Source organism: Helianthus annuus, chromosome 5 (genome assembly GCF_002127325.2).
Source record: "Helianthus annuus cultivar XRQ/B chromosome 5, HanXRQr2.0-SUNRISE, whole genome shotgun sequence".
In the NCBI taxonomy this organism is placed as follows: Eukaryota; Viridiplantae; Streptophyta; class Magnoliopsida; order Asterales; family Asteraceae; genus Helianthus; species Helianthus annuus.
The window spans coordinates 155,150,716-155,171,114 of NC_035437.2; the positions used below are offsets into that span (position 1 = coordinate 155,150,716).

General features: G+C 39.9%; 2 protein-coding genes across 6 annotated transcripts; one reads left to right on the top strand and one right to left on the bottom strand.

The window, feature by feature from the left end:
- Positions 1 to 5,129: 5,129 nt before the first annotated feature.
- Positions 5,130 to 13,239, top strand: LOC110865891 (glutamyl-tRNA(Gln) amidotransferase subunit A). Of its 5 annotated transcripts, XM_022115227.2 has the most exons (12): positions 5,130 to 5,414; positions 8,459 to 8,532; positions 8,643 to 8,754; positions 8,842 to 9,066; positions 9,164 to 9,246; positions 10,565 to 10,665; positions 11,143 to 11,266; positions 11,424 to 11,715; positions 11,802 to 11,972; positions 12,059 to 12,283; positions 12,393 to 12,626; positions 12,870 to 13,239. In XM_022115227.2, the coding sequence occupies exons 1-12, from the start codon at positions 5,412 to 5,414 to the stop codon at positions 13,005 to 13,007; spliced, it is 1,782 nt and encodes a 593-aa protein (XP_021970919.1). In that variant the 5' UTR covers positions 5,130 to 5,411; the 3' UTR covers positions 13,008 to 13,239. The 5 variants fall into 5 exon arrangements, with proteins under 5 accessions (XP_021970919.1, XP_021970920.1, XP_021970922.1 ...); XM_022115228.2 differs by lacking the exon at positions 8,459 to 8,532 and having other exon boundaries at positions 8,638 to 8,754; XM_022115230.2 differs by lacking the exon at positions 8,459 to 8,532.
- Positions 13,240 to 14,116: 877 nt separating this feature from the next.
- On the bottom strand, positions 14,117 to 18,154 carry LOC110865890 (calnexin homolog). The gene is made up of 6 exons (XM_022115225.2): positions 17,790 to 18,154; positions 17,637 to 17,706; positions 15,416 to 16,542; positions 15,241 to 15,312; positions 14,583 to 14,696; positions 14,117 to 14,497 (listed from the first exon to the last, which is right to left on the bottom strand). The coding sequence occupies exons 1-6, from the start codon at positions 17,862 to 17,864 to the stop codon at positions 14,351 to 14,353; spliced, it is 1,605 nt and encodes a 534-aa protein (XP_021970917.1). The 5' UTR covers positions 17,865 to 18,154; the 3' UTR covers positions 14,117 to 14,350.
- Positions 18,155 to 20,399: the final 2,245 nt, after the last annotated feature.

A 20,399-nucleotide genomic window follows, 5' to 3' on the forward strand; every position in this document is an offset into this window, starting at 1 on the left:
TGTCACTGAGATTAAACACAATAGGGTAGTGTTTAATTCACTCAATGTTGGCTCTGATACCAACCTGTCACACCCCGATTTCCACGTGTCTCACCGGTGGGCCCGGTGGGGGATTACCGTGACGATGTTGGCAACAATATAGTCAAACCACACAATTATATAATGCACAGCGGAAGCATAATTTAAATATATAATTTCAACCTCTGATTGTAATATCAAAATGTATTACAGAAGTTGAATATCCACAGTGGATCGTAAATACAGATAAAGTATTGTTCCATTAGATACTGCAATCAAGCTTGCGAGGCTTATCCCGACGCTAGGGAGCTAATACCAGCCAATTACGTTTAGGTACCTGCACTTAATCTTTTTGGGGAAAATACGTCAGTTTACACTGGTAAATACATTCAACTGACACATTTGAAAATGTTTATTAAAATTGATTTGAATGCACGAGGCACAAACTCTTTTATAACTTGGGAAAATTCATAATGATCTTGTGAACGTTTTACATGTTCTTTTATGCGTTCAGTAGCCCGGGTCGTGCCGGGTTAAAGATTTATAGACACACCACGTTTGCGTAAAACCGTAGTATAAAAACCAACGGCTACGTCTTTTAGTTTTAATGTCGACACTTTATACCGGGTGTACGCCTACACCGGGATGTCGATGGTCGTGGCCATTTCGTAAAATGATGCCGAGGATATCCGGGACAACGGTCATTAAACCCCCCAAAGGCTTATAAGCAACAAAACTGTTTAAATGAGCCAATCATATTTAATCAATTAACCACCTAAGCGATGGAATTATATAATGCTCAATCAAGCGGTATTAATATACCGTAACCCAAGCCCATATAGGGGAAATAAGTCAAAAGTATTTACCTTTGCAAGTATAAATCCTTAATTAAGATCAAGTCACCGATAGCTTTTACTGGGGCTCCTAATCTGGAACGAAGGTTTTAATTAACCTCTTAGAATCCTAACGGTCCTTATATTAGCCGTAGCTTAAACCGGTTGATTCCGATACGTAGATATGGTTAATTCGCACGAAAAGGCGAAAACCGAGAATGGAGTATGATTTGGACCCGACAAGTTCAGTGACTTGTTTTATATGGGTTTATAGTTCACACTCTGGAGTTGGGGGTTCAAATAGTATAATTTGACCCATATCGGCTATTGCACGAAAACTAGTTCCGTGGGCCGTACCGTGTGCGCAAATAGGCGAAACGGTTAACCATAAGTGTCCTACGCTTATTTCCTAAGTCAATATGCCTTAAAAGTATTTTGGTATCAGTAGGATACCTTCCGTAATGCCCGTAACGAGTTTAAGTAAATATTATGCCCCGCAGGGGCTTTTCGGTCATTTTAAAGACTTTAAAAGGGATTTTCGAGTTCTACAGGAAATCTGAGTTTTCCCGAACAGCTTATAAAGCTTAAAATACTTTATTTATTATTTAAAACCAGTAGCAACTGGAATCGGGTCAAAAGACCTTGTAGAACTCCCGTTTTGGCCAAAAAGGGCATATTCGGTATTTACCGAACCGTAGCCATAACCGCAGGTTATGAGCAAGGTAAAAATTATTAAAAATCTTTAAAATTCCCAAAATATTATTTCACCACAGTGGGTAAAAGTTTTGGTGACGAAAACTTGGGTTAGATGGGCGTTATGCTAATTGCGCCGTAAAATACAAAACTTTCTTAAAAGTGCGCCTTTTAGCATAACTCTCATTCTAGACCTCGGATTGACGTGAAACTTTAAGGACATGCTTATAATTTAACAAGCAAGGTTTTGGTCCGTTCACGTGTCCGAAATACTCGTTTTAATTTTAAAAGGCCGTTACGGTCAACTTTTAGGCGAATGACGGAATTGCGCAAAAGACTCGGATAACTCATGAACCGACCACAGAGGTTATTACCAACATGTGACCTGGTCCTAAGAGAGTCCTAAGGTATCTTTATACCTCACTAAAACGGGTCAGAACCGAAGTCAAAGCAAAAGTCAAACTTATGCGACTTTCGGCTCCGAACCGGTTCAATATAGTAAATGATCGATTCAAACGAGCGCAAACAAGTTTATATACTTATCATCATGTTTTAGGATTGTCAAAACGGGTTCCATAACATATACATTACAGATTATGCTTAAATCGCTAAAATAGCTTTCTGTTGACTTTTTAACCGCACGTTTGACTCGATAATTGACATAGTTAGAGTGGTGATCAGGGAGAACCATTTTAGAGGTTTAATACCCACATAAATACCAACTCATAACCATCTTTGATTCGTCATAAGACTGAACCATTTGCAAGATATTGCAATGACAACCGTTAGTTACGACGGTTGCGTTTATGAGCTATAACTATGGAAATGCAAGACCAAATTGATTGTGAACGACTTACAGAAGTGTGTTCTTGATTATAGAGCAGAAGAGAATGCTTGGGAGCACTTAGAATGATCAGAGAAGTGAGTTTTGATGTTGTGAATGTTATGAGCACAATGGTGCTATTTATAGCCAAGAACAAGGCCTAAAATCATTACACAACATGCTACTACTGATCATGATGATGGGTAGATGTCCCCTGAGTGATATGGGTCAATTGTAGGGTGCCCATGCCTCTTTGATTAAGGTTTGATCGTTCAAATGGTCCAAAAGCCAAGTAGTTACTACAATTCTGCATCTGGGCACTTTACGCGGCCCGCATGGACATTCCATGCTTCTTTTACGCGGGTCGCTTGGGATTAGAATTTCAGACGCGTTATTGAGGAGGCTCGCGGCCCGCCTCAACTTATCCTTAAACTTCACGCGGGTCGCCTAAGGTTAAGATTTCAGGATTTTTAAATCTTTTTGTAATTATTACAGAATCTGGCCATTAATAACGAAATCTTTCGTAATGATTCGCCTGACCTTTCGGTTTTGAAGGGGTAACTTTGCGGTTTGGCCCTCGGTTATTTACCGATAGGGGCCTCGTGTTAATTACCCGCGCTATTAAGTCCCCGGTTTATTTATTTAATTATTCTGAAAGCCTTAACTTTCATTGTTGACGCTTTTAATCCTTCTTCTACGAATTCGATCGTATCTTTCTCGTTTCATATCGAAACTTCGCGAGATTTATATATATTATTTTAGTGAGGGTATAATACCGTTACAAAGTCTTTGGAACGTTAAAGGGTCACTCAGAGGTATTATTAAACATGTTGACACAGTTAACCCCTGTAGTTTGTAATCTCTCACTTTCTTCCGCGTTTTGTTTTTGTACGATCTATAATTTATTCGTTTGAAGGTTTAAGCATTATTTAGGGATACTATACAGTATATTTACCCTTGTTGACATTTATAACCCTCGAATTTACATACTTTCAAGGTTTGTCAAAATTAGTCCTTTATTTATTATAGATGCCATGTGTAAACAAATGACACGTGTTAACACATCATTGGACACAAAATTTCGAGGTGTTACACTATCCTATCCTATTCTAATACATGATACAAGACGAAGTCAATAGACGTAATGCACTAACAATATCAAGAGCAGATCTAACTGAAAAGTTAACATGCAGTACAATACAATACTTATCGGATCTTCACCGGAGACTGGCCGGACTTCACCTGAAGTACAACTCTACAACTCACCGCCGCCATGTCGGTCGTTTATGCGTCGGAAGTGAGAGGCGCTGCCGTGCGCAATCAGGTTCACCACCAGAAACGGTGGTCCTTCCACCGTATCTCTCTTCTCTCTCTCTCTCTCTCTAAAATCTGTCTCTCCTTTTTAGACCGTGGGGTATGGTGGGGCTTGGGTTGGGGGCATGAGTTGACACGTAGAGTTCTAGCCCTCCCACCGCCTAGTGACGTGTCCGTGGGGTATGGCGGGGCGTGGGTGCACCGCGTGGGTTGGCAGGTTATTAATATATATATATATATATATATATATATATATAAAATTTAAAACCCAAGTCGAATAGGAGGCCGCCACATCAAACCCAAGCCTGCCTCACGCCCGGCTTCAAACCCAAGCCCCAAGGGCCACGCCCAACCCAAGCCCCAAGGGGTGGTGGCTTGGGCGTTTTCCCCCAACCCAAGCCCCACACCCCACAGTCTTATGTCTCTCTATTATCTGCGTGTGTCTGGCATGGTACACAACTGCACCCCATAACAACTGGTACAACACGTGAGGCATAATTTACAACCATTGATGCATAGAAATGTTGAAATTAGAGTATTATATAATATATAATATAGTTTAGGTTAGGGTGTTAATAAAGCCACACCTTAAAATCTTATTTCCACCCTTTATATACGGGTCATATAGGGTTATACGACCCGTATAGAATACTCTGACATGACAAATATTGGGTCGTATAATGTTATATGGGTCGTATAAATGGAGAAAATATTAGGTCATATAACATTTTATACGGACCCTATAACATTATACGGGTCGAATACATTATATGAGGTTTGGGTCGTACAACATTATATGGGTCGTATAACATTATATACAGGTCGTATAATGTTATACGTCTCGTATATATGGAGACAAAAAAAAACATTCGCTGACATTTTTTTGTGTGCAAGATTCTCCTATACGATCCGTATAACTTTATACGAAACGTATAGTCGTACAGGTGTGAGAAATAAGGACTTTAGTGGTGTAAGGCCACACGGGGCGGTTCCGTGATGGAAGAAAATAACGAGTGATGGGTTTTTTTTCCACCGCCACTGACTTTTCCACGCGTGATAGTTGTTGGTTGGTGTGATTCCGTGATTTTTTTCACGGCGTGATAGTTGTTGGTTGTGAGGGTAGTTGTTGGTTGGGGGGAAATTGTTGGGTGTGGTGGTGAGTGATGACCACCGCCACTAAAAAAGGTTGTGAGTGATGAAAAAATGGTTGCTGACATGGCGAAACATGATTGAATATTGTAAGTGATGAATTCTATCATTAATGACCACTATCAGTCCCCTAAAAATAGTGAGGCCTTAATTTATAACAAGAAAAATTTTCTTTGTTTTTAAATACCAACCACCCTAAAATAGTGGGGCCTTAATTTATAACAAGAATAAATTTTCTTTGTTTTTGAATACTACCTACCATCTTGAAATTATGTAAAGTATAGTTTATCGATAGATGCTAAAACATAAAGTAAACCAAGTTGATGGAGTCAAAAGTTTAGTCGCAGATTCGATTAATGAAACAAACCATCGCTGCAAGCAAACCTAAATGCTTTATTCCGACTGACTGACTGACTCGTGTATGATCCCATCGGCAGCCATGTGGCCTGAAAATAGGTGTCCTTACTCCTTCCGGACGGACACGTGTCCTCTTTCTGATTATCACTCTCCTTCTCTCTACTTTGCTATTTTGCATCCCTTCTTCAATCCCACAACACCGACCGTCACCCTCTGCTGCAAATATGGTAATCTCTCTCTCTTCGTTCTCTCTCTCTCTCTATATATATGTATGTATATGTTTGTATGCATGTATAGCTCTTCATGATTTGTGAGTAGAATTGAATGGTCAGAGTTGTGTAAATTTGTGTTCACTTAGGTTTTAATTAGTCAATTAAATAAACTGTACTGGATTAGTGGATTGATTGATTACGGTTTGTTTTTAGTCTGAACGGATTCGGGCCTAACCCGTAAAACGCCAAAATACATTTATATTCGGTTGACTTGACGGGCTGTACCTTCGTTTGTTTTAGAAATGTATGTTACTTAGACCGTAGGGTATGGTGGGGCTTGGGTTGGGCATTGGTTGACACGTGGAATTGGAGCTCCCCCACCGCCTGGTTACGTGTCCGCGGGGTATGGCGGGGCGTGGGTTGGGCTTGGGTTGGGTGCACCGGTGGCATAATATTAAAAAAAAAAACATTTACAAAAAAATTATAAAAAAATCACACAACATTTATAAAAAAAAAAAAAAAAACCTACAACTTCATTAAAATTTAAAATTACATAATCCTAAAAATTACATAATTTATAAAAATTACAAAATAAACCTAGAGCGTTAAATAAATTTCAAAAAGGTCGATCTTGTCGAACGCCTTTCGCTCCTTGCCTCGAAACTCTATGTTCGCCACCGCCACCCGGTCCTCGTGGCTCAACTCGCCGCTCGGAACCGCTTCGTAGTAAGCCTTGAAACGGTCGAGCTTGGGCCGTAGCTCGCGCCATTTATGTTGGCACGCGTTGAGGTTGTGGCGGTCGTTACCGGCGTTATGTCGGTAGGCCGCGAATGCTTCTACCCAATATTTTGTTTGGCCGGGTGGCTGTCCCTTCATAGCGTCGACGACGCTAGTGACGAGTGCCATTTCTTCTTCATGGGTCCAGGATGCCATAGCGGGGGGGAACAGTGGGTTAGCCGGTGGGGTTGGGTTCGTGGGATGTGTGTGTGTGTGGGGGGGGGGGGGGGCAGTGGGTTGGGGTTACAATATATAGGGGGTGGTTGGGTGACCGGGTGGCGGTTTGGTGTCCCCAGACCGTTTGAATTTTAAATTCAAATTTTGAATCCGCTATGACGTGGCGGGTGAGCCAATGGAAGGCAGCCAGCTAGCTTGGCCATACCGCCCCACGCCGGCTTGAAAGCCAAGCCCCAAGGGCCACGCCCCAACCCAAGCCCACCCAGGATGGTGGCTTGGGCGTTTTCCCCCAACCCAAGCCCCATACCCCATGGCCTTAGTCCAAGGGGGTGTGGTATACCGTCATGGCCACATCATCACTTTTAGCACCTCTACCCACCCCCTACTCGCCAAAGGGGCGTCATCGATCCTTCGCTAGCCCAGCAACGAGCGCTATTAAGTATTTACGTGGGACCCATTTCTATTAGATCACATTTTCTTTTTTTATTTCTTTTTTCTTTTTTTTATATTGTTTAAAAGAGGTTTTAAACCATTGCAGCAAGAATTTTAAAGGAAGGGCCCCATATAAGGTGGCATCTAGGTGGAGCCGATGTGGCGTGATAAAGCCCTAAGGGGCTTTATAACACACCCACCAGCCTTAGTAACTATGTTATCTTAAAAAAATTGAAGGATTAATTATTGAGGGTTAATATTCACACATCCCTATCTCTCTATATACATAGATTATATAGAGAGATGAAAAAGACGTGGGAATAAAAAGGTTTATCTTATTCCCACACCCCCAAAATCTTGTTCCCACATCCTTTTCACTCATCACTTTCTATATATATGTATGTATATAGACAGAGATAGAGGGGAAGGGTGCGTAAATATTAACACCCAATAAAAATTTAGGGGTGTGGGAATAGAATAAGCCTTAGTTATAAGTGTGCATCATGTATTTTTTTTTTAATTTGTAATTCTAGGATTTCAATATAAAAGGTGTAAAAGAAAATTTTCGGGTTAAATGGGTCGTGTTAACACATGAATACACATGTGTACATGTTCGCATCCCGAAATCACCTTAGAGCATTCACATTCCATTCTGTAATTTTATGTGAGTGGGTTCTGCATATTATAAAAAGTGGTTGTGGGTAGAGGAGAGAGAAAATGTTACTGTTCATCTGTATATTTGGGAAACACTCTTCACCCCTATTATTTTTTTGAAAGTGTTTGTGAGTGGAGGAGAGAGAAAAGATAATGATAAAGGTGTAAGATAATATTATTTAATTGAAAAAGATAGAGAAAATGTAGTAATTTTTAGTGTAATTATAGAAATGGAGATGGGGGAAGGGATGTGAATGCTTTATTAGTGAATGCTTTTGTGTCCCTAAATTCCATGAATTGGAAGAACTTTTTATATTTGGGATACACCTTCCCCATGTATCACAAGAGCTAAGCTTGCAAACGTGTCACTTGGGGGTGGTCTAGCGATGACGACCTCTCCGACCATACCTAGCTTTGTTAGGGAATGAGAATCAGAATGTAGTCGGTTCGAGGTTGGTTAGGCCGTCATTCGCATTGGCGACCTCTAGGTTTTCTCACGTACTTATGTAAAAAGAGAAGAAAAATGGAGAGGTCGCTAATTGGCGATCTCTCAAAAGTAGAGAGAAGTTGCCAATGCCATTGGCAACCTCGCTTTTCTATGCAACTTTCTGAAAAGTAGAAGAGTCGCGAGTCCATTGGCAATTAATTTCTCGCTTTCATGTGCAACTTTCTGACAACCTGCTTGACTACATTCACAATAGGTTCCTTTTCTTTATCTATATAATTTAACTAAAAACCATCATTTCATTTAAAAAAAAAATTGATTTCCTAAAAGCGTACCATATCTCATTCCTTAACCTTATAATTTTATGAGAAATGGTTACGGAATTGGTATATTTAAGGTTCTACTTTTCATTTCCATATAATCTTATGGATAACGATAAGGTTTAAGGAATCTGATGGGAGGAGGGTACGCCAAATAAATATAAATTCTGAATTGTAATCGATCAGTTTCCGGTTGGTAGCTTATGGAGCATATAATAAGATGCATATTTCTACTTTTAACATTTGCAAAGCAGGTGAGTTCCTATAATAAAATCGGAAATATGTTGTTCCGGAATGTTCCAAGTCTTTCTAGGACCATTTTCTCCAGGTAATAAACGCATCCGATAGGCTGCACAAATGTTGATCGCGGCCCCTTGCCGTTATATTATTTTTTTCATATGTTTTTCCACTAAATGTGCTCATTTTCGATCAGGACAGTGCGAGCCCCGAGCCATTTAGGCATGAAAAACGCTCGAAAAAGGTAGATGATGCTTCGGGACTTGAACGTGGTTTTAGTATGTTGGATGCAGAGTTCTTCAATGACAGTAAGGTACATTGTTTAAATTACATAAACAATGTTATCACAATTAAAGTTTACACCTACGTTTAAACACATATAATATTTTTTCAAATTCAGATGCTCGAGATCGAGAAGGGTGCGAAAGAGCTCACTATTCCTATAATTAAAGACAACAGGAAAATAGTGGCTACTACAAATGGTGGATTAAAGCACCCATCTCCGTTAGTTTTCAATTCCGAATGGAAACACGAAGAAATACACGATGACGTCAATCGATTTAATTACCCTTCGGTTTCCGGTGTTACAAGGCCTGAAAATGAAGAAGATATTGCCTTCATGACTGTAAGTTAACCGCCACTAAAACAAATCCGGACCGTTGCTAAATTTTGCATTAAGCTTGATTCTCATTAATGGTTTTGTTGAAAATATGTGATGATAGATTCTTGAACTCGGACATCTTATAAGAACGAAAAAAATTTCCTCTGAGGAGCTTGTCGGGATCTTTCTAAAGAGGATAAAAAGGTAATTTTGCTAGCTTAGGATTTCCAAATATTTTTTTGTTAGGATTAGGATCAAATACAAAGGATCCTAATTGTAAGAAGTGTAAGAAGGATTTATAGAGTGACAAGTGTCCAATAACCTAAAAAAACCCACTACACAAAAAAAACCCCACGACAAAAAAAAAAAAAACCTTAAACATCCACCACCACCAAAAACCTAACCCCCCCCCCCACACACACACACATCACCCACCCCATTTTTTTTGCCGAGGGGGTGGGGGTTTAGGTTTTTTTTTTTTTTTTGGGGGGGGGGGGGGGGGTTAGGTTTTTGGGTGGTGGTGGGGTGGGGTGGGTGTTTAGGTTTTTGGTGGTGATGTAGTGGGTTTAGGGGGTAAGGAGTGGGATGCGGCAAACTCCCATCACCGATCGGCAAACCAATGCCAACACTTTGCCGCGTGGGTGTTTGACGAAATGGGGGGGTAAATCGGTGATGGAACACCGATTCGGCAAGAGGGAGAAGGAGAGAGAGGGAGGGTATTGTGGGTGGGGTCCATTCCTATCTCAACCAATCACACCTTTTTCCTTTTTTTTAAAAAAATAGTTTACCACTTCACCAAGTGTTTAAACCATTGCCAACATTTTTCACCAAAGTTTAAACACTTTTGCCTAATTGACATGGCGCACTCTCATTGGTCGGTTTTTTGGTTTGCCACTTTAAAGTGTTTAACCACTCCTTATACCCTTAGTTTTAGGTTATTGGACACTTGTCACTCTATAAATCCTTCTTACACTTCTTACAATTATAAGCCTTTGTAAAAGGCAAATTGGATTTAAATAATCTCAACTCACTGTTATTGGCCAATAATAATCCCAACTAATTTAATCACCAATAATAATCCGAACTATTCACTTTTGTTTGTAAAATACTCCCAGTTAAAAAAACACTAACTAGGTTAAAAAATTGCTGATGTGGCTTGCCACATCAGCTGCCACGTCATCAAAATATGCCACCTAGACTGCCACATCAGCTGCCAAGTCATCAAAATATGCCACGTAGACTGCCACATCAGCTGCCACATCATCAAAATATGCCACGTGGCAAGCCACATCAGCAATTTTTTAACCTAGTTAGTGTTTTTTTTAACTGGGAGTATTTTATAAACAAAAGCGAATAGCTCGGATTATTATTGGTGATTAAATGAGTTGGGATTATTATTGGCCAATAACAGTGAGTTGGGATTATTTAAATCCAATTTGCCTTTGTAAAATAACTTGACCCTGTTTTGTTATATATTTTTTTCATTATAATTTAATGGTGTGCATTGATGATCATCCTATAGATACAATCCAGTATTGGAAGCGGTGATCACCATTACCGAGGATCTTGCCTACAAGCAGGCGAAACAAGCTGATCAACTACTCGCACAAGGAGTCGACTTAGGTAGTATAAACATAGAGGTGGCAGGTCTATACGGGTTTCCAGTCAACGGGTAATACTTGTATGGGTCAAAATGGGACGGGTTGACTCGAAACACTTTTTGTGCCACCTTTTTGTAACTTTTTATTAATAACTTGTTAAATATGATTACGAAGGCCATATAATTGCTATATAAATATAAATATAAATATTAATTTTCATATAATAAACGGTCTAAGAGGTTATATACACTTGAGGCAATAGAATGAACCATATTTTGCTTGTGACCCCCTTCAACACAACATAGGTCATCGAAAGGATCTCGGACTGTGCGACTCGTTAGGGATAAACCATAACTAAGATCGAATAATTCGTAAGAACGAGTCTAAATCGCTTTCTCCTATATGAACAGAGAAGAGTATATGCTTATGTACACCATATAAACCACTTGATGTCATTTATGAGTACTTGGTTCTTAACAAGATTTTATTGAAACGTTAGGCCCGCTTCATGGGATACCGTATGGGCTAAAGGATATAATTGCGGTTCCCGAGTATAAAACTACTTGGGGTTCAACTACTTTTAAAGATCAAGTTCTTGACATCGAGGCTTGGGTTTACAAGAGGTATGAACGCTTTAAATACTTTTGTAGACACTTCAACCCATTTGGCCCGTTTCCTTTTAAACCTTTCTAACTTGACCCATTAAGAGATAGACATGACCCAAATCAATCCGTTAAAAGTTAATCGGTTGAATTGTTAAAATTGCCTCCTATAATGCAGGTTGAAGTCTGCAGGGGCGGTTCTTGTCGGGAAACTGGTTACAGGGTCTCTGGCATACGACGATATTTGGTTCGGTGGTCGAACCAGAAACCCATGGAACATTGAGGAGTTCACCACCGGTTCATCAGCAGGGCCAGCTGCCTGCACCTCAGCTGGTATGGTTCCTTTTGCAATTGGGTCTGAGACGGCTGGTTCGATAACTTACCCTTCTGCGCGGTGCGGCGTGACTGCATTGCGGCCAACTTTTGGTGCTGTTGGTCGAACCGGTGTGCTGAGCTTGTCCGAGAGCCTGGTAACAATAATATCCAATTTTCGGTTCTGGCTTTAATTGCATTACGTATGTTGTTTTATTAATAGATATATTTTTTTCTTTATAAGGACAAACTTGGTCCTTTATGTAGAAGTGCTGTTGATTGCGCAATTGTTCTAGACGTTATCCGGGGTAAAGATCCCGACGACCTTTCTTCAAGAAAAATCTTTCTCGACGACCCGTTTTCTGTAGACATTACAAAGCTTACGGTTGGCTATATTGAGGATGCCGAGATGGAGGTCAGTATTTTATATTATGAACTATTATTTTTATACGTATTGACTCTTAACAAATGATGAATTCACTGGTTATGTCAAATTGCTAGGTTGTTGATGTGCTTAGATCAAAGGGTGTTAAAATGGTACCGTTTACGCTTAATTACACCGTCGAGTCGGTTCAAGGGATCTTAAATTTCACTATGGATGTTGATATGCTAGCTCATTTCGACACTTGGCAACGATCTGGACAAGATGATGAGTTCGAGGCCCAAGATCAATGGCCCACAGAGCTTCGTCGGGCCCGTGTAATACCAGCTGTAGATTATATACAGGTACATCATTTACTCTCTATTCATCCACTTAACAAATATGTGGTGAAATGGTTGATTTGTTGTAGTGATTGTTTATACTAATCGTGTCGCGTATTTCATTTCCAAACAGTCGCAAAGAGCACGGGGAAAGCTAATACAAGAAGTTAAGGAGGGTTTTACGGTCGATGCGTTTGTGGGAAATGTTACTGATTGGGAAAAGGTTTGTGTCGGTAATCTAGTTGGGATGCCGGTAATGGTTGTTCCTGTTGGTTTTGAGAAAATTAAGGATCCACCCACCAATGCAACTCGACGAAGAAGTACGGTGACGACTGGCATTTACGCTCCTCCCGATCATGATCACATTGTAAGTTGTCTTGGACCGTAATTCATTTAGTTTTTAATTGTTTTGACTTTTCAAACCATGGAACCGGCCCATGTTTTCGCTATGAGTTCTTGATGACCACTTTTAGTTAAATCATATATATCTTAATGGACGTAATCCTAATCGACCTGTTTGTAAGAATTAGTGGGTCAAAATTGCGACAATAAAGGCTGGTTCAACGCTTCAGTAGACTTAACGTTGTCTCTTGATTTTGGTGGTTAACAGGCACTAGCATTGACGATGGCGTACCAAAGTGTCACCGATCATCATAAACAACGACCGCCTATTGACAATCTTGGCCCGGATGATGCAATCCCAAATCCACCTAAGGCGTTGATTCCTCCGAGGATTCTTAAAGGTTAAACCATCATGGTTTACCTACCCGCATTGCGGGAAAAGCAACAGGCGTTGAATTGATTCTTTTTGTGCTCGTGGCGGTAGGTGGACGAGTTTTGTTGCTACATTTCCGTTTCGAAGTTGGTTCCATTGTATGTTGTGCATGCATTGTAGCGGTACTTGTGTAATACCTTGAACGCTATCCCTGTTCTCGTTTCTGTATATGCAATCTTATTGTTGTACTGCAAACTTACTGTCATATCATAAGCAACATACACGTTTCTGGGGCTGTGCAAGACTTAAGTTCGGTCACACAGCCGAATTTGGAACCATATCACTTTTTAAGGGATGGCACCATATCACTAGACCCCTACAGTAACAGGGGTAGCATCATATCACTAGACTTGGTGTTGGAAAAATCGGGATTAATCGGGGACTAGTCGGTGATTAATCGTTAGTCGGCATTAATTTTTAGGTAATCAGTGAATTAATTGCTAGTCGGCCCTAGTAGGCTCTAATCGGCCTCACTCGGCCGGAAATAGGTGATTCCGGCCAAAACCCGTAAATTTCAGCAAATAATCTTGCATACTTAAAAAAATAGTAGAGAATGGGTTAAACTTATCTACTTAAAAAAATTACATATAAAAATATCACATATAAAACCCAATCCGACACGATTAGTCGCTAGCCTGGTTAATTCAGTTGTAGCTTGGTTGTTTTTTTTTTTTTTTTTTTTTGAACGGCAATTTTTTTTATTCCATGACGTCTATGGGACTTGAACCCAAGATCTCCCTCTCCTAAGGTGTTTAAAGGTTTTGCCTTTGCCAATGAACCACCACCCCATTAGTTGTAGCTTGTTGTTGTTCAAGTTCATTTCAATTAATAAATTCATTACATTTAAGCAACAGGGACTTTCAATTGGTAGTTATTTTTGGTTTCGTTTTTTCTTGTTATTTTGGTCATTTCTTTGACTGTATTTAATTAATCATCAAGCATTTGACTCTTACAGACGTATGACATATTTGTAATTTTTTTAAGTAGATATCTGACATGACAATAATTTTTTTTTATAAAAGTCGTTAGCTTGAAAATAACTACTTTCATGACTCTTTAGTGATAAGCAGTAAGATAGAAAATGAAATCAAAGCTCTTAAGTGTTGCAATTTAACGTCAATAAAATGAAATTACTTACTACTACTACAAGACTTGATTCTAGATTATAATAAATCCTCATTTACAACGTCTTCATACAAACTTTTCTTTCCTTCCCCTTCTAAACCACAAAAATAACAAGTTCAAATGTCAAAAACAAAAATAAAAACACCAAAATGAATATCCATGTATCTAACTCCTCATCAACTTCTCAACACTCAGTTATCACGTCTTGTCTTTCTACGCGGGACCGCCCCTGCTGCCGCTGCATCCTCGCTCTTCTCTTCCTTTTCTTCTTCTTCACCTTCTGCTGCCTTTGATTCTTCTTCTTCCTTCTTCGCCGGTGCCACATTCACCTTCTTTGTCTGTAAAATCAGTTCATACAATTAAGTAAAAAGGATCGACCAAATATCGTTGACGCGTGAAAAGTAAAGGCAGAAGAAGGCTTACCGCTTTCTTCCCACCAAACAACAGCTTCAACAACACACTAAAGATCACCACCACAATCGAAACAATCACACCGATTGTAATGTTTGGTTGTTTCTCAGCCTTCTCAATAACTTCCTGCAATAACACAACGAACAACTTTCACTTTAGTTTAGAAAAGTAAAGACATTCTTCTCTTGACAGTGTTATAGGAGACTTGGCTAAGAGCTCAAATCAAGCCAAGCTACAAGGTGAGTTAGGGCTAGGGGTGCAAACAAGCCAAGCGACTCACGAGCTGCTCAGAATTGGCTCGAGAAAAAGCTCGAAATGAGCCGAACCTTATCAAGCCCGAGCCGCACTTGAGCCTAAAATAAAGCTAGTTTGCTTATCGAGCCCAAGATCGAGCCTGGCATGTGAAGCTTTTCAAGCCTTTGTGTAATATTTAAAGTTGTCTAGTAAACATGCCGAGCCAGGCTTATTTAAACTTGTTTACGAGCCAAGTTCGAACTTGAGAAACTAACAATGAGCCGAGCTCAAGCTTTAGAAATAAAGCTCAAACCGAACAGAGCTCATGCTCTCATAAGTTAATCGAGCTCGGGCTCGGCTTGTTTGTACCCCTAGCTAGGGCTCAACTCAGTTAGTTTACATAGACCCCTACTGAAGAATGGAATTAACAACTTACCAAAACCTTGTCCTTGTGGTCACCCAAGAAAGGCAAATCAGCGATCTTGTAGAGAACATCAAACACAGTTTTCTGAAAATAAAATTTAAGTAAAATAATTAGAAAAAAAAAAACCTGTAAATAAAGGGGAAAAAATATTTATTGTAATTTTTTTAATAGTGAATAAATTAATTACCTGGATTCCGCTGAGACCATCAGACCCAGCTGCTTGTTCTTCTGCCTTCTGTTTCTCTTCTTCCACCTTAAACTTCGGCTTCCATGTGGTATCCCTAATTTCGGTTGCAGTCTTTTCATCACTGGCTATCAAGACGTTGTCAAACAGGATTCCATCTTGCATTGTCCAGATCTCAATACCGATGGCAGCGATCGGTTCAAAGTTGGGCTTTTCAAGTTCAAAGTAATCAGGGTTTGGAATCTCTTGAGGCTTCCAGATACCCTTGTAAGCAGGGTTATCGATAAGTGGAGCATGCCATTTACCCTTGTAAGCCGGGTTTCTCTTTAACGGTCTTCTCCATTCTCCACACCCCGGTGCATCTTCACATTTCGGGTTGTCGATTTTGGGTGCTTCCCATTCACCATCCTCCTCGTCATCCCAATCCTCGGGCTTAACTGCTTCTGGGTCGTCGATTTCTTCCGGCTCGTCTTCTAGCCACCCTTCGGGCTTCTCAGCTTCCTCGTCTAGTATCTCCATAGGAGCATCCTCGTCCCAGTCCTCGGGTTTTGTGGCTTCTGGGTCGGGGATTTGGGCTCGCTCGTCCCAATCTTCGGGTTTTTTATCATCCGGGTCGGGAATGGTTTTTGCAGGGATTAGTGCGGGTTCGAAGTCCTCAGACGAGAGGAAATTTGCCTTCTTTTTCTCTTCTCCGTCAACCAAGATTACGAGCTCGTTATCGGGTTTAATAACAGCTGTGTATACATGGGTCAATTTGTCTGAAGGAACAGTAGGGGGGAACTTGAGATGGTGTTCGACATATTCTCCACTTTTGGGGTTTTTGTGTTTTAGGATGAAATGGACCTTGTTCGTGGCCCCACATTTGTCCGGACCAAACATGATTGAATAAGGAGACTCATTGTCGAACCCCTTGGCGGTCCAGCCAGCCTCTTGTGGTCGAAGATACTTCAAATATGCGCCACCACACTCGAGACCGTTTTGAAGACGGACTTCGAACTGGAGAACAACTGTACCGTCCTTGAGCTCAACAGGTTTTTCTAGCTCCTTGACGATTGCGTACTTTCTAGCTTGCTGACTCACGAGAAGCCCGTAGTCATCATGTCCCTCACTCTTCGAGTGTTTCCATTCACCTAAGGACCATAAATAGTAATGATTACAAAAGTCAAAAACCGAAAAGAGAAAAAACAATATCATAAAAGAAAGATGTTGCAACATGTTCATATCCTAACATCCACATTAACACATGATGATGGCGAGTGGTAAATAAAATAAATTGTTTGCAAAACACAAAATTTATCTATCTTACATAACAGCAGCAAACAAGAAAGTCAACGGTAAATAAGAAATCAGGGGAAAATTGTAATTGTAAATACTTTATATAATGAAACAGCTTTGTAGGCTTTTCCCAGGCCCATACCCATCAGGTACCCTGAACCGGTTCTTAAACTCGCCTCCAAAAATAACTAGAAATACCAAATCCTCAAACACACTTCTAACAACTTCAAAAGATTCTATTTATTACAATTTCTTTAACAGTATATATTGTACAAACAAATTCAACTTTGATGTTGATGCACATATAGAGAAGTAGAGAACCACATGATGAACTAGTTCAGATTATCAGACAACTCGCAAAAAAAAAAAAAAAAAAAAATTATAACTACTCTCATACTCAAATGCATGTTGAAGGGAAACTTCTAGCATTATAAAAATAAGATTACTGTAAAAGAGAACATGCCTATAGAGAAAGCACAATCAGAAAAGATGATGAATCTAAAGTCTACATACATGTAAAGAGGGTTTTAACTAGACCATAGACTGTTATTCTACAAACGTAACCTGGAAGCTAATTCACAGGCTTTTCACTTTTGTGATATATACATTTTGTTTCTCTTTTTAGAAAAAACACATGTACATTTCTGTAAATAGAATCTAACATTACTAGCAAGTCATTTTTAACTTCTTAAACAAGCAATGGAATATCACCTACCAACAGTACACTAAACATGTTGCAAACAGAAACCTAAAGAGTTCTTAAGAAGTTAAGATCTATATTTTCCTGATCTAATCGTTAACCAATCCCTAACTAAATCATTCACATGCACATTCAGCTTCAAAGTTCCAATAATTCACCAAATTACCATCACTAACAGTTCAAACAATTATCAAAACCACTTAAACCCTAATAATAACAATCTGATAAAAAAATTCAAACAGATCTTACCAGAATAATCTTCCTTCTCAGACACGATCCAGCTTCCCTCAAATGCTTCATCAAACGACTCATAAAATATCTACAAAAATCAAACAAATCAGTTACAAATGGTCAAATTCATCCACTACAGATCCATAACAAGCATCAATTTAGTTCACTTACAGCGTCGGCAGAAGCGTGAATCTGTGAAAACAAGCAACCGATCAAAAGAAACAAACACAAATTCAACGAACGCATCTTCAATTTGTTGAAATGTTGGTTGATTTAAAGAAGAAGATTCTAGAGAGAGAGACTGCGCTCTTCAATTGTTGAAGTGTATTGTGAGTGTGTGTGTATATATAGATCTGGAGGAGTTGTGTCGAGTAGATCCGGCCAATGATAACTCATTCCACGTCGAATGAACCAATGAGCGTTTGACACGTGTGATGTTCACGTATGGCTTCGTTTGCTTGTGTGGTGGAAGCTTTAGAGTTTAGATGAACGGCCACGATTCATTGATTGTGTGTTGGGTTGAACTAATTAGATTATCACCAAAATTAAAATTTTCATGGTATACTATACTATAGGGAAGAGAAATTTCAGACCAAAATACCGATCACCTATTCGGTACGTTTTTTAGTTTTCAATTTAGCTATCGTATTTAGTACGGTAGTTACTAACGATATTTGATTTTAAAAATTTGCTTAAGTTTCAATTATGTATTATGCGAAACGATACGGTACCAAGTGTATCATAACACAATATACATCTATATTTCTTTTTTATCACGAAAAAATATACCTCCAGATACGTAAATGTTTGATTTATATTTTCTTATAAGCGTAAGATGTTTTAGTACCGTAAAAAGCTATAAAGTATATGATTCTATTTCGTGTACTAGTTTTATCAATGTGTATCAGCATCAAAAGTCTATTCGTTGTAAATAGCTTGACAAAATTAACTTATTTCATGTCAAGCTATACGGTAATACAACCTTTTGGAGCATGATTGCTGTTTGTTTTCCTATTTAAGAACAAATACATGAAGTATGTTAACTTATTTCCCGTTATGAGGCAGACATGATAATATAATTTTTTGGGGTGTTATATATTTACTAGATTATTGACATGGATTTATCTAATGGGTATGAGCAAAAGAACACACATGGAAATAAATGAAACCATGCCAAAGCTTTTCTTAGACTAGTGGGTATGGAGAGCCTCATCCCTAAAAGGATGGGTTGCCACGTCAGCGCCATGTAGGCTCGGTTTGGAGGGGATGGACCTAGGGGGTGGGGGATGAACCCCTTTATATATATATATATATATATATAGAATCAAGATCATTTCAAAACCAAAAAGATTTACAGAACCTGCAGAACTCTTTACAGCCCTTAGATTATTCAATCAATGGCTACAAGTTAAAATGGCATTTTAGTAATAGTTTAGATAGTTTAAGAGTATTTTATTAGATTAAGAAGGGTAGTTTAGGAAATAAGAAAAAGAAAATTATAACCACCCGTAGATTTAGTCAAATTAATATAATGTTAAAGTGAATGGTCGGTGGCTGTCACATCAAAGCCACCGACCCATTCTTTTATATATATTATAGTAGCCTGAAATTTGTTAACAAAATGAGAGTTGGATGTATTGGTTAAGGCTTTGCTGATACAACCAATAGACTCAAGTTCGATTCTCTTCCACTACATTTTTTGTGATCTATTTTTTTCCCATTTAGTAGTCTCAATACCTTTTCAGGTGTTCTCTCAATATCTTTTCCTTTTTCTATTCTATTGTTTTTTTATTCAGCATCCGCATAAGGTGTTTGAAGGGGTATGGTCCCAAAACGACCATTACCCGCATCAAACAAACCCCTACCAGTAAGCAAACCGCACCCATGCGGTCACATCCTTCGAACCCATTCGGTTCGAAGATGAATAGCTTGACCCAAGTACGAAAGAAGATGAGCATATCGATGCGGCTGGCACCGCATCATATGGCCATTTTCGTCACGACAAGGGAAGCGAGCAAATAGTCTCCACATACGATGATGCGGCCAACACCGCATCTCGCGTATTTCTTGATCACAAGTAGGAGACGCGGTAACTTCAGACGTTACCGCATGCAGCGATGCGGCTCGCACCGCACCCTGCATATCCAACAAGTGGACTGACACGCCAGGCAAGTGGCTGACGCCACGAGGCAAGTGGCGCCGGCGACAGTCCCCTGTCAGAGCTATTAAAGCAATGGGCTGACGTGGCGTAACCCCCACGGCCGGCGAGACTGACACACCTGCAACGGTGCAGCTCGTCGTCAGCCCATCCATCAATCTCCTCCTTCACTCCTCGGCTATAAATACCGACCCCAAACCAGGTTTGAGGTATCTCTTCACAACTCTCTAACTACTACTATTATCTTGCTTTGCTTCTCAAGCAAACTACTGATTCTCACGCCGGAGAGTGGTAACAAGGAGCACCCCCCACCCCATCCTCCTTGTTACGAGTCACGGCTTGTTTCCTTGTGCAGGAGATCATCCACCGGTGACCCAGCCAGCGATCTCCGAGAGGAAGGGATTAACCCTTCTTGACGAGACCAGTGTGTTAACCCTGCCCGGTTAACCATTGTTTCATCATTGGCGCCCACCGCTACTCTTAGCACTTTTTAATCCATCCCTCTCCCTCTCAAGATCATGACTGATAACCAAAATACCAATGCGGATAACCCAAATCCCCCGATCCCAACAGGGGTCCACCCTTCGACCCCCCAACCCGGACACATTGGCACGTCCACCCAA

Excerpts from the sequence above, each read along its gene's own strand:
- LOC110865891 (XM_035990301.1), top strand. The coding sequence starts at position 8,408 with ATGGAGCATATAATAAGATGCATATTTCTACTTTTAACATTTGCAAAG. Across the intron at positions 11,716-11,801 it reads TGAGCTTGTCCGAGAGCCTG|GACAAACTTGGTCCTTTATG; the intron begins GTAACAATAATA and ends TTTCTTTATAAG. Across the intron at positions 12,627-12,869 it reads CTCCCGATCATGATCACATT|GCACTAGCATTGACGATGGC; the intron begins GTAAGTTGTCTT and ends GGTGGTTAACAG.
- LOC110865890 (XM_022115225.2), bottom strand. The coding sequence starts at position 17,864 with ATGCGTTCGTTGAATTTGTGTTTGTTTCTTTTGATCGGTTGCTTGTTT. Across the intron at positions 14,697-15,240 it reads ACCACAAGGACAAGGTTTTG|GAAGTTATTGAGAAGGCTGA; the intron begins GTAAGTTGTTAA and ends GTGTTATTGCAG. Across the intron at positions 14,498-14,582 it reads TGTTTGGTGGGAAGAAAGCG|ACAAAGAAGGTGAATGTGGC; the intron begins GTAAGCCTTCTT and ends CTGATTTTACAG.